Raw genomic sequence first — 11,974 nt, 5'->3', positions numbered from 1 at the left:
TATGAGACTAATTTACTCTTTGAACCATGGTTTTGAAAATCAGACTGGTTGGCCTGGGAACTGGTCAGGCAATCAATCCTGCTTTACTCTAAAATTGTTTCTAAGTCAAAAATCGTTGATTTGGTCAGTGATTTATTGACTCAAACAGTGACTTTTGGTCATTTTTTATTTTAATTATTTTTTAAATCAGAATAGGTTATTCATTCAAATCGAACGATCGGACATTCAACCCAAGAACTGCCCCTAAAACGGTTCCTTGTTCGGTACAATTTTTAAAACCTTGCTTTGACTTAACTTTTTCTAAATTCCTATCTCTTGCCCATTCCTTTAATCTTTCAATCCAGAAGAAATATCATACTTTGACATGCCCATTTTTTGTTATTTTGATAGTTTTTTGCTTTCACTCCATAAATCTCAAATGGGCAATTTAATAACTTCATCTTCTCCGTCAACCCCATGAATCACACAAGGGGCAAAGTAATAAAATCCAAAAATTCAGGGGGTTTTTGTCACAAAACAAAACAAAGTTCGGCAGGGGACAGGTGTCAGAACCAAATCAAACCAAACCCAATTATATAGGTTTGGGCCTGAATTTTGTTATAATTGTGTATATTTAATGGCATATTACAAAGAAGTATTTATTAACTAGAATAATGTATATATTTATTGTATGTAGCATATATATGATGTACATAGATCTGGGTTCCTTTAATTGGGCTTCTTAGAAAGTGGTTTTGGGACCTTAAGGGGTGTGCCCCATTTGATAAAATGAAGAATGCCATGTCCTAACCCTTGTTCAAATAAAAAAGAATGAAGATGTTATTAATATGACTCGAGAGAGAGAGAAAAAAAAAAGGTTAATAAACAGTTGGACACAGAGCTGATGTAGACTGAAAAAGTGAGCACATGTCCAATTTTGAAGGACCCCAATTTGATGGATGTCTGAATTGACCACATCGTTGCTATGTATGGCTGAAACAAGAGAGACATCGTAGAAGAACCTTAACTTTCAACAACCCTGGGCGGCCCGCTTAGAAAAAAGCCTGTTTGTTTCCTGATCTCTTCTTTAATTAATTATGATTTTTAGCAATAAAAAAAATAGTTTCGATGAAAGAACTGTAATTAGAACACAGTTCTGTTTGTCAGAGAACTTTATATTCCTTTCAAATCTAATAACGCGTTAGAAAGAGAGAAAAAAAAAGGTGGTCTTCCACCCAAAGCCACCCCTCTCTCTCTCTCTCTCTCTCTCTCTCCTGAATGAACCTCGCTAGAATTTGGAGAAACTTCGATGAAACGGTTCTAAATTTAGTGATGCGATATGTTGCTTATTCAGCAATCTAAATTTAAAGCATCACTCTCTGTGCAGTGTCTCATTTAATTTCCTTTCCTTTTCTTTTCTTTTCTTTTCTTTTTTTTTTTTTTTTGCAGAAGCGGTGTAAATTTAAAATTTTCTTCTGCTTCATTCAGTCTTTCTCTCTCTCTCTCTCTCTGTTCTCTCACAGAAGACTCCTGTTAAAATGGAGAAAGCTCCCGTTCATATCTTTTGAGTGCTAAGCAAGAACAAGAAACTGAGGGAGACCCACCAGAGAAACCTATCCAAAGTAATCAGGGAAAATGATGATGGTCGAAACCTCGGGAAAGAAGAGGCCCTCGATCAACCTCTCCCTCTTCATCAACTTTTCTGAGTTATCCTCCTCCGATTCTGGCTGGAAGTCCCCGAATTCCATAATCGACTGCAAGCCCCCCACCAAATCTCTCCGGAAGAACTTCGAGGAAGGCGTCGTGGGGCTGGGAATCGTGGCCGCCATGAATGAAATGAATGACACCCATGATGCATTTTCCTCAGCTAAAACCAGCAGAGCTGTGAAGATGGCACTCTCGCCAAGATCGGAGCCGATCCCCATCGTTTATGCCAAGCCCACCTCTAAGCATAAAGAACCCATTTCCGAGAACAAGCATGAGATGGAGCTCTCTGAGAGCTATACGTGTGTCATTTCCCGTGTTGGGAATAATTCGATCAAGAAACATGAATACTTTGATAAGCCTGATGACACTACTGGTACTCAGTGGCTGAATTCTGCTGTTTTCTTCACCTCCCCACCGGACTATGTTGAGCCCGGGACGGCTTTTCGTACTGCTGACTTCCTCAGCTCTTGCTACCGCTGCAAGAAGAAGCTTCAGGGGCTGGATATCTTCATGTACAGGTATTTGAAAGAAAAGAAAAGGATCTCTTTTAACAAATTTCTGCGAGTTTTAGTTAATTACTTTGGTTGGTGTTGGTTTCTGAACGATTAGTTGCTTATTAATATTATGCATGCTTGTGTTTCTGAAACTGGATGGTTTGTTGTAATATTTTTCCCTGATGGATACAATTTCTCAGTCTTGTGTGCTGTTCTGTAATGGAAAGTTTTGGAATTTGATAAAGTTTAATGGATGATTGTCTGAATGTTTTGGCTTCTGGGAGTGCCTGGTTTCTAAGTAGTTTCTCACTGGAAAAATCTAGATTGATTTTGATGTTCTCCAATGGCGTTCCTTAGCTGAATGTTTGGCATAGTTCTTCAATTGGAACATAGTATGTATTTAGAAGCAATGATAAATTTATTGCCCCTTCATTGTATAGATTCTCTTGTCCTGATACTTGATTGGTACTATGCAGATGAATACTTTAGTCATTGATTGATCAATGTACCTATTTTCTTGTTTTCATGTACGGATGTCTTCATGGAGAAGCTGTTTTACTTAATTCTATTGCTTATAATGGAATCTGGATTTCTAAATTCAGAAAATTTTGGACTCTGTTTATCCATGAAGTGATTTGTTTTGAAAAATTTCTTTGAAGTCATTAATATGGAAGAAAACAGTTTTTTCCCATATTAATATGTTCTCTGTCAAGATCCGATTCTGCAATAAAATGTCATTGAACAAATTGGATGCATTATTGAGTGTACCTTTGAAGTTGTGTTGCAGATTTGAATTTCAACTGTGTGTCTGTGTGGAAGATGTTGATGGAATAAAACATTGATGAACTAATTGTATTAATATCAGATATGGAGGAAATAAAGATTTCAGTCATGCATGCAACTAATGAATATGGCTCCATTATTTGGTTATAGACTTGAAGTCCTGTTGCAAATTCTAATTTTGGTTGTATCTCCAAGAAATGTGGATCAAATAAAGTGTGGATAAAGACAAAGTTAATTGTGTTAATGCCAGATAAGGTGGCAGATTAGTATTCCAATCATGCATGTGATGAATGATGCTGAATAAATTTGGCTGAATTACTTAAGTTGTAGCCTTGAAGTAATACTGCATATTTGAATTTTAATTATTTTTCCGGAAAATGTGGATCAAATAACATGTTGATGAGCCTAGCTTTCATTACCTCACTTTTAGTTAGGATAGTTCTCAAGATTCCAACAACTTTATTTTCTCCTTTTTCCTAATATTTCTATTTGTAATTGATTAATAACTGGCAGCTGTAAAAGATCATGGTTCATTAGAACGGGAGGGGGTCGACGACACGTGCTAGTCTTTTATGTCTTTGACTAAACTATGTCCAAGATGTAGGTCTTTCTATCATATAAAAAATTTACTTTTATCTTCACTGGCTCCAAACCCAGATTCTGGTATTACTTTCTCTTAATTTGTAGGCATGAAATCAGATTCGCAATTTTGTTATAGCAATACAGAGCATTCTCCAGTTAGGAAACAGACTTGACCTATGGTGTTTCCCATAAGAAATCCTTCTTTTATATTCCTCTGTGCTTGGACTTAACTCTTCTCAGTTTTCATCTGAGGATTCATTTGGAAAGGACGCAGTAGAGCATCTGTACTCTACACCATTGAATTTCTTATTTATCTATGTTTCAACAGCAATAACTGGTCAATAAACAGTGGTTAAAGTGCTTGAAGTGGAGATTTGGTCACAGATCTGGATTATAAACTCCACTGGCCAATATATCTTTAGAATTAACCAGTTTCTGCTCAATTTTGGCCATATTGAAATTAAGTTTCATGAACAATGTCCTCCACCCCCCTACCCCTATTTTATAAAATCCCATGAAGAATGGAATCTGTTTTGATGTTAACTTTTTGTGTCATAATTATTTATTATCAATAGGAAATCATGTAACAGTAAATTGTTTGGGTTCATGAATTAAATTTAATCTGCATTGAACTGTGGTTAGTGGTTTCATGTTGATGTTGATTTCCATCATTTGTTCTTTTTCTTTCAGAAAAAAGATAAGTACTTGTATATATTTTGAATTTCGAACTTTACTTTTTATTTTCCATCCATAGTTCTTGGAACTTAGAGTTGTAATAAATATGTGGCAAACAAAACTATGTCACATCCTCCCCTTAATCTTAATTACTGTTCACTACAGACATGTGTTTCTGTACCCAGTAGAAAGTGGAGTACAGTCTGACAAATTTTTCTTAAATAGAATGTCTCTCTATTTTTAGCCACTCATTAAGTTTCATTCCAAGTGAGCATTGGATTCCTTTGTTACTTAGTTATGGCAGATTGTTGTACTACAATATCTAGTCATTTATTTACTTATTGGTTTTTCTAGTTTCCAAGTATGGTTGATTACATGCTTGCAAATCTGGGCCATTTATGATGGTTTTTGTCTTCTTTTGTGTCTTAAACTCTACACAATGAGCTTCTCAGTTTTGTTTTTGTCAAACTTGGTAATTAGGGATGATTTTTGGAAGTAGTTTCGATAATTAATAGCTTTGGTCCTTATGTCCTCTCTCTTGTTTCTACTGTTGTCCTCTCCTCCGTCCTTTCTTCATGAACTAGTCCATTTGATATTTTTAACTGCTAGTTTGTACAGAACAGCGGGTCCCCCAATTTTAGTTTCTAGTTCTTTACATCTTTGAATTTGCTTTTTCTAGTCCTTTACATCTTTGAGTTTGTCTTTTTGGCCTCTAAACTTTAGTATTGGTACACTTCTGTGAGTAACTTGTGATGGGTAGAGCTCCATTTGGGTTTTCTTTGCCCCAAAATTTGCTTTTTTTTTTTTATTTGGAGATAAGTTTTATCTGGAGAAACTCATGTGGTTCTCGTTTACTTATGGATGTGTTAATACTTTCTATGATGCCATATTCTTATGAAGAATCTTTTCGTTTTCTTCCCTGTCATTCTTTTCAATAATTTGGGGTCCATGCCCATTTCAATCTGGTAACTTTTCCTTGGTTTGGACTTCTCTGCTTATATGGTTCTTTGTCTTGCAGAGGGGACAAAGCCTTCTGTAGCGTGGATTGCAGATCGATCCAAATTACAAGGGATGAACATAGGGAGAAATGCCTCTCTGGAGCTCGAACGACCTTCGATTGCTCTGTTTCTCCCTGCTCAACTCCAGTGCTCTTCAAAACAGGGATTGCAATAGCTTAATTACTCATAGATACCAAAATCAATAAAGGATAAAAATGTAGAAGATAAAAAAGCAAACAAAGAAGGAAGGTAGCCAAATAATTGGTATCACCGCCACCGGCATAAGTAACATAAAGAGAGCTTTGAGAGAATTTCTGAGGTCATTACTAGGATTGTCTCAGCATGCAAAATCTTGAAGAGGATAGAGTATTGAAGAAAGTTTGGATATGAATTAAGGCATACAATGAGAAAAGAAAATTAAGGAGCTGGATGTTCTAGACATATGATCATAACTATATTATTGCTATTATTATTAAGGCCTCTATTTTTACTAGTATCAGCTTCTCTTCATGCTTTTCTAGTTCTTTGATACTGTTCATCAGTTTGCTATAGTATATATGTGTGGGATGTGAAATCACAGGCACAGTTGTAGGAATATGAACCAATGAATGGAATCTGCAATTTGTGTTGGTGGAGGAGCATTTTACATGAATAAAAGAGATCTCTAATGGGTTTCTTCTATATATGGAGATGACTGGATGGGAGACTCTCTCTAAGTCACCAATTTTCAATCAGAACTGGTCTAACCCAAAGCCACCCACTTGGAGTATCTCTTTTTGTTTTCAACCCTTCATAAGGAACATTTTTGAGAGGCTCAGACAAGAAATCTCATCAGTTTTTCTGTTTCTTTGAGTTCTGTGTGGGAGGAGATTCCAGGCTTCTCTGAATTTTTCTGATGCAATCGTCCAGGTCCTCAGAGCCTCACATTTGACAAGCCGTGGACCCCTCTAATCTTCACCCAACCATTTTAATCCAATCACGTGAAACGTATCCTGGTGGGAGCCATCAGCCATGTGTGGTGCTGCATGCATTAAACTGACGACTGAGGAGTGGTGAGCGAACCCATTTATAAGAATATACGAACCGTTCTTTGGTTCGACCATTGTAATAGTATTTCCGGTTTGCCCGAGATTAAAATCCGTTCTTTGATCAAAATGTGAAAATTATGGTTTACCCAAACCCCACCTACGTTTAAACCATTTGAGAAGGGCTTTGTCAACTCAAAGATCTTCCATATATTTCTCTTCAATACCGACAAATGGAAGATGGAGACATTTGGAACCAAATCAATAGCTAGAATTCTGGATTAAAAAAAAAAAAAAGGAAAAACCAGTCAAGAGTAAAGACAAAGTGAAGTGATTGAGGTTTTCAGGTAAATCTGACTTCATTCTTGTGCTTCTTTTACTCGTGTTTCCCCTTTTCTGTGTTAAAAACTAAAAAGCCCAAGATAAAACAAAGGTTGGGTAAACGATGCACCGTCCTTGTGAAGATGCTTTCATGGTTTTTGAGCTTCAGCTCTGAAGTGTTTGGACTTTTTTTTTCAATTAACCAAGCAATCAGACACGAGTGGCTGGGATTCGTTTCTTCTAAGTAGGTTTGATTGGGTTGGTCTTTGATTAGGTTTTTCCCATCCTAGGTCGTGAATTCTTTTTAGTTGTTTAGATATCGGTGAATTGATCTATGAGAAGAGAGAAATTGAGGATCAGAGGATGTTATTTATAAAATTGTAGCAGTTTCTGCAAAATGAAAAGATGCATCTAGAGTCCGTTGTGATTGAAAATTAATGACATTTAGGCCGAAAGGATAAATTTAACAAAATACTTATATAAGGCCAACAATGCAGTTATTAATTAAGATGGATGAGTGGATAAAAATAGAAAAGATGTGAGCAGAAATATACTTATTTGAAGGGACGTAGGAGTGGTATACCAAAAGAGACATGGTTAAAATAGTGAGAAACGATTCAAAGTCTCATAGTGTAAATAGGCTTTACTTCGCTTCTACTGTGGTTGAATGAAAGCATCTCACCACCTTTTGATTTTTACATCGATCTAAACCCTAAATCTTAAACCTAAACCCCTAAAATTAACATTGAAAATGCCTTTGATCAGATGCATGTCCTCAGAATGGGTATCAGCTGAATATTGCCTAATATAATAGCATAGGGGTGTCAATGGACCAGTTTTGGGTTGGACCCTGTCCATACCAAAATCAATTTGGATGGACCAATCCAGACTTAATGGTCCAAAGCATTTATTGGATTGGATTGGACCTTGTCCATTCGTAATGAATTTATATTGGATTGGATTGTATCGAGCCAATATCTGGTCCATTGATATCAGATAAGAGTACAAGTGTCAATGGACCAGGTTTGGGTTGAAACCAATCTAAATCAAAACGAAATTGAACAGGTTAGATGGTCCAAATATTGAATTGGACCAATCTAAATTGGTCCAAAATATTCATTGGATTGGATTGGACCTGGTCCATTTGCAATGGATTCACATTGGACTAGATCAGATTGGACCAAATCCAAACCAATTGACACCTCTATTATAATGGGTATGGCATTAAATCTATACTATATATAAAAGTGTGAATGCAATGTGCAATTTTTTTGGACTAAAATTACTTTCTACTTCTTTGTTTGAGAAAGGCTATAAAAGCCATTTTGTTACAACTTTAATGTCAGTTTTAATGGCTACTAAAATGCCCAAAATTGTGCATTTAGTCCATCTCTAATGATAAGGTTGAAAATATAACTTCGTTATTACTTTCCACCTCATTAAGTCTTATACATAAATTATTAACTCTCATTTTTTCTTAATAAAAATAGATTTATGTCAATATTTTGAACAATATAAACCCATATATTTTTAATTAACTAAAACACAAAACAATTTTTAATCCAAATGGTGGCTAAACAATTCAACCATTCGAATCAAATTGATAAACCTATGAAGTCATAGTTAGGTAATAAAATTTTTTAAAAAATAATAAATACAGAAACTTACAAAAAAATATAGAAAAAATTAGATACATTTATGATATTTTTATTAATCAAATTAAAAAAAATTAAGTGTAATAAACAAGAATTATTTTTATTGGTAATGAAAATGAAATACATAAATTAGAACTGACCAAAAATGAAATTATTTTATTGTTTGGCAAAGATTAATAGTTCAAATTTTGAGTCACACATGTTAACCTTTAATGTCATAAATAAATAATAAAAGTTAATAAAATAAAAAATACATAAGTTTTGCAAAAAAAAAACATTTAGGCATGTGTATAATATCATATATTTATCATATTAAATAAAATGTACTGTGATATATTAGAATTATTTTTACACACAAAAATACAAAAAAATTATAGAAAAAAATTAAACACATCTAATAATTCTATATTTACACCACTATTAAAAATATGAATCCTGGAACTTTCTTTTGACTAAAGTACTCATTTTTTAATCTATTCCATATTTAATTATGAGGTTTAAATCGTAAATTGAATTACTACTTTTCACCCCATTCAATTCTCTCTATTTAAATATTACATTTTTTATAAATGAAGAAAAAAATATACACCAAAAAGGATTAAATATTACAAAATAGAAGAATATAGCCAAGCAAGTATGCCTAGCAATGATACTCGAAATTTCACAACTCAATCCAATTATTATGTATTTGGATGAGGTGTTTATATAATCAGATGTAGATTCTAATTAATAATAAAAACACAAAAAAAACATAAAGTTTATAAAAAAAATTAAGTGCAGTATTACTATCATTATCATCTAAAATTATCATGTGCAAATCACATGCACACTTAATAGCATAGAACAAAATAGAACAAAATAGCAGAACAAGATTCATATAGCCGACCTGATATATATGGCAAAGAAGGGTTCTGTGATTGATCTGGAAGCTTATAAGCAAGCTATAGCTTCAGAAGCTGCAAAGCCTGCAATCGTCTTTGCTACTTTATCCAATTGGTTGATCCTCTTCACTCGGCTATATGACATGACTAGGGAAATGCAATGTTCATGCCCCTTTTGAAACTATAGATCTAAGCATATAGTAAATGCCCAACTTCCGATACCACCTGCTATTATAGAAACTCTGAGGGAAATTCACAAGAGATTGGCTAAATGCAGGACTCCTTATGTTGTGCATGATCATAGTAAATTTGTCAACAGATTTTATGAAATTCCCTCAGAAATTTTCTTACAATTTTCTCTTTCTCACAAAAGGGATATTTCACAATAGGCAATTCTATGATACTATGTTAAACCTTAATCAATCAAAAAACCAGGCTTAAAAAAAAAAAAATCAATCAAAAAGCCTCTCACTTTATTAGGTACCATACCTTTTCGGTACCATGTGGGGTTCTTCCTAACATGTATATGTTTGTCTTTCAAAATAAAACAATCATATTAGGGAGCACCCCCAATATTGTGGGTTCTAGAAAAGAAATAATAACATAATTAGATGAAGAATGTTTGAGAAATTAACCTATGATGATTGCTACTTGTTCTGGAATTTAGGAAAATATTGCTATGGAACTTAGAAAAATACCTTAAGACTCATGATTTTTTAATTCTTAAAAAATCCATCACCTAGGGCGGTAAGAGACAATGCACACCCGTGTCACCTGAGCTCACTTGTGCAACTGATGTTGTACTGTTCACTTAAAATAGTAACAATCTCTGGAGTGTCAGACAATGATATAAATACCAAAAAAAAGAAGAAAATATTTGGAAGATGAGAAGAAAAAGCCATATATGCACATATAACAGAGGGAGAGGGATGTTATGAAGGACAGATTCTAAAGAGAGAAATTTTAGGAGATTCATTGCAATGTGCCAATTGGCTGGTTGGTAAATTCTCCCGCTATTTGTAGTTGAGAGTTGGGATCAAACCTTGCCTACACCAGGGCTGGGGTTTTATGGGTTTGGGGATGAGCTATCACCTGTTGTGTAACACAAATCCCCAATTTTAGTGCGTGTTTGGGATGACTTTTGTATAGGAGTGTCAATTGGACTGGATTTGGTCCAATCCGATTTAGTCCAATGTGATGGACCAGGTCCAATCCAATCCAATAAATATTTTGGACCATTAAATCTGAACTGTTCCAATTCAATATATCTTGTTGGTCCATCCAAATTGATTTTAGTTTGGGTGGGATCCAATCCAAAACCGGTCCACCCCTACTTTTATGCAATGCATAAGCTTTTGGCATTGCAAAGTGGGCCCCACATAGAACGCCTATTAAATGGGCTTTTATAAAAGCGCTTTCTTGATAAACGCTTTTAAAAAGTTATTAAAATCTACTTGGTAAAGTACTTTTTGGGGGTAATTTTTCTAATGAAAAAAGCACCAAGCTCCAATCAGATCTTTTGGATGCATGAAAGTTTATCTTAAATTCTTCCGCCTTCGGTGGCATCTAATAAACTTGAACACACTTTGGATGCTTTGTCAAATCTTGAGAATCAACCAGCAGCTCTTAATGGAACTCCATCCGGCATACATAATCTAGTTTTGTCAACTAAAAGATGGGATGAGAAACTTTTATTACTAAATACTTTGTTGTTTCTATTTTTCCAAAGAGCCCATAAAATCATTCGGTCCTGACATTTTCTAATACGCATATCTCTCTATTTTATTTATTCACTAGTCTTAGTATTTTCCACCAATCTTTAACTCACTCTCCAAGGGTTGGTTTTGGGATTGAGTTTTTCATCAGAAGCCAACAGTGTTGAGCTGTGTGACAAGATATATATATATATATATGATCACTTCTTCCCTCCTCCCCACAAAACAAGCAATTCGGGTCCAAATAATTTCTTTTTTAGGTTTTTTAATTATTTGAACTCACAAGTTATCCAGTTGGGTAAATATCTTCCACGTTAGCTTTGCCAGAATACCTTCATTTACCCATTGGAGTTTTTTTAACTCTCCACCCTCCATTTTGTATGCATACGTACATTCTTCCACCCCAATTGATGAAAAGGTTTTCTATCATTTTAGTCTCATAAGAATTATCTTCGTTTTTTATCTATATTTTCAAGGATTTTCTTTGGGAATTTAAATGTTCTAATTAGGAATTGAGGTATCATAGAGATATTAGATTTGGGGAGAGTAATCTTCCCAGCTAGAGAAAGAGACTTGTTTTCCACCCACTTAGTTTTTTGAAAATTCTCTCCTCAATCCTCTCAAATGTTTGAGTACCTTTGTCTCTATTAATGGTGCACCCAAATAGATTTGCTTTTTTCTTCTTTGATTGGGATTCTCAAAATTAGTTGTTGAGCCTTGAATGTTTTTGGAGAACATAGTTGTAGATTTATTAAAATTGAGCTTTTGACCATGGGCCTTAGCATTTTTTAAAATATGCTATGGATACCATGCAACCATCAACAATGATTGAAAATTTGCATATTCTTATATTTTTGGATAATTTATAACAATTAAAAATAAATAAATACAAATTGATTATTTTGGTAATTAAAATTATTAGTTATAATTACTAGTGGGCCCCATGTGATGCATGGGAGTATACAATATTCAATAGAATGATAGATAGGATTAAAAAGAAATGTAAAACATAAAGTATTTTACCTAATAAAAATAGTTAAATAGATAATTGATTAATTTAATTAATTTACTATTAATATTAACTGAATCTATATATTTACTAAAAAAATAGGGCAAGTCTTTATTAATATCAAAGTTGTTTTTATCTCCAATCACTATT

The 11,974-nt window shown here is 34.1% G+C and overlaps 1 protein-coding gene across 2 annotated transcripts; it reads left to right on the top strand.

Annotated features, from left to right (window-relative positions):
* The first annotated feature begins 1,179 nt into the window (after nt 1–1,179).
* On the top strand, nt 1,180–5,714 carry LOC104601643 (FCS-Like Zinc finger 13-like). 2 transcript variants are annotated; one of them, XM_010265072.3, is made up of 2 exons: nt 1,180–2,204; nt 5,239–5,714. In XM_010265072.3, the coding sequence occupies exons 1-2, from the start codon at nt 1,615–1,617 to the stop codon at nt 5,396–5,398; spliced, it is 750 nt and encodes a 249-aa protein (XP_010263374.1). In that variant the 5' UTR covers nt 1,180–1,614; the 3' UTR covers nt 5,399–5,714. The 2 variants fall into 2 exon arrangements, with proteins under 2 accessions (XP_010263374.1, XP_088749726.1); XM_088893600.1 differs by lacking the exon at nt 5,239–5,714 and adding an exon at nt 3,477–3,626 and having other exon boundaries at nt 1,183–2,204.
* The last annotated feature ends 6,260 nt before the right edge of the window (nt 5,715–11,974 follow it).

The sequence above is a fragment of the Nelumbo nucifera genome, chromosome 8, assembly GCF_055504915.1.
Source record: "Nelumbo nucifera cultivar China Antique chromosome 8, China Antique-T2T, whole genome shotgun sequence".
In the NCBI taxonomy this organism is placed as follows: domain Eukaryota; kingdom Viridiplantae; phylum Streptophyta; class Magnoliopsida; order Proteales; family Nelumbonaceae; genus Nelumbo; species Nelumbo nucifera.
Note: the sequence above shows the minus strand (reverse complement) of the source record. Positions and strands in the feature narration are given on the sequence as shown.

What these genes read in the sequence shown, in the direction of transcription:
- LOC104601643 (XM_010265072.3), top strand. Translation starts at nt 1,615, where the DNA reads ATGATGATGGTCGAAACCTCGGGAAAGAAGAGGCCCTCGATCAACCTC. An exon ending in CTGGATATCTTCATGTACAG is followed by an intron (nt 2,205 to 5,238) that starts GTATTTGAAAGA and finishes TTTGTCTTGCAG; the next exon opens with AGGGGACAAAGCCTTCTGTA.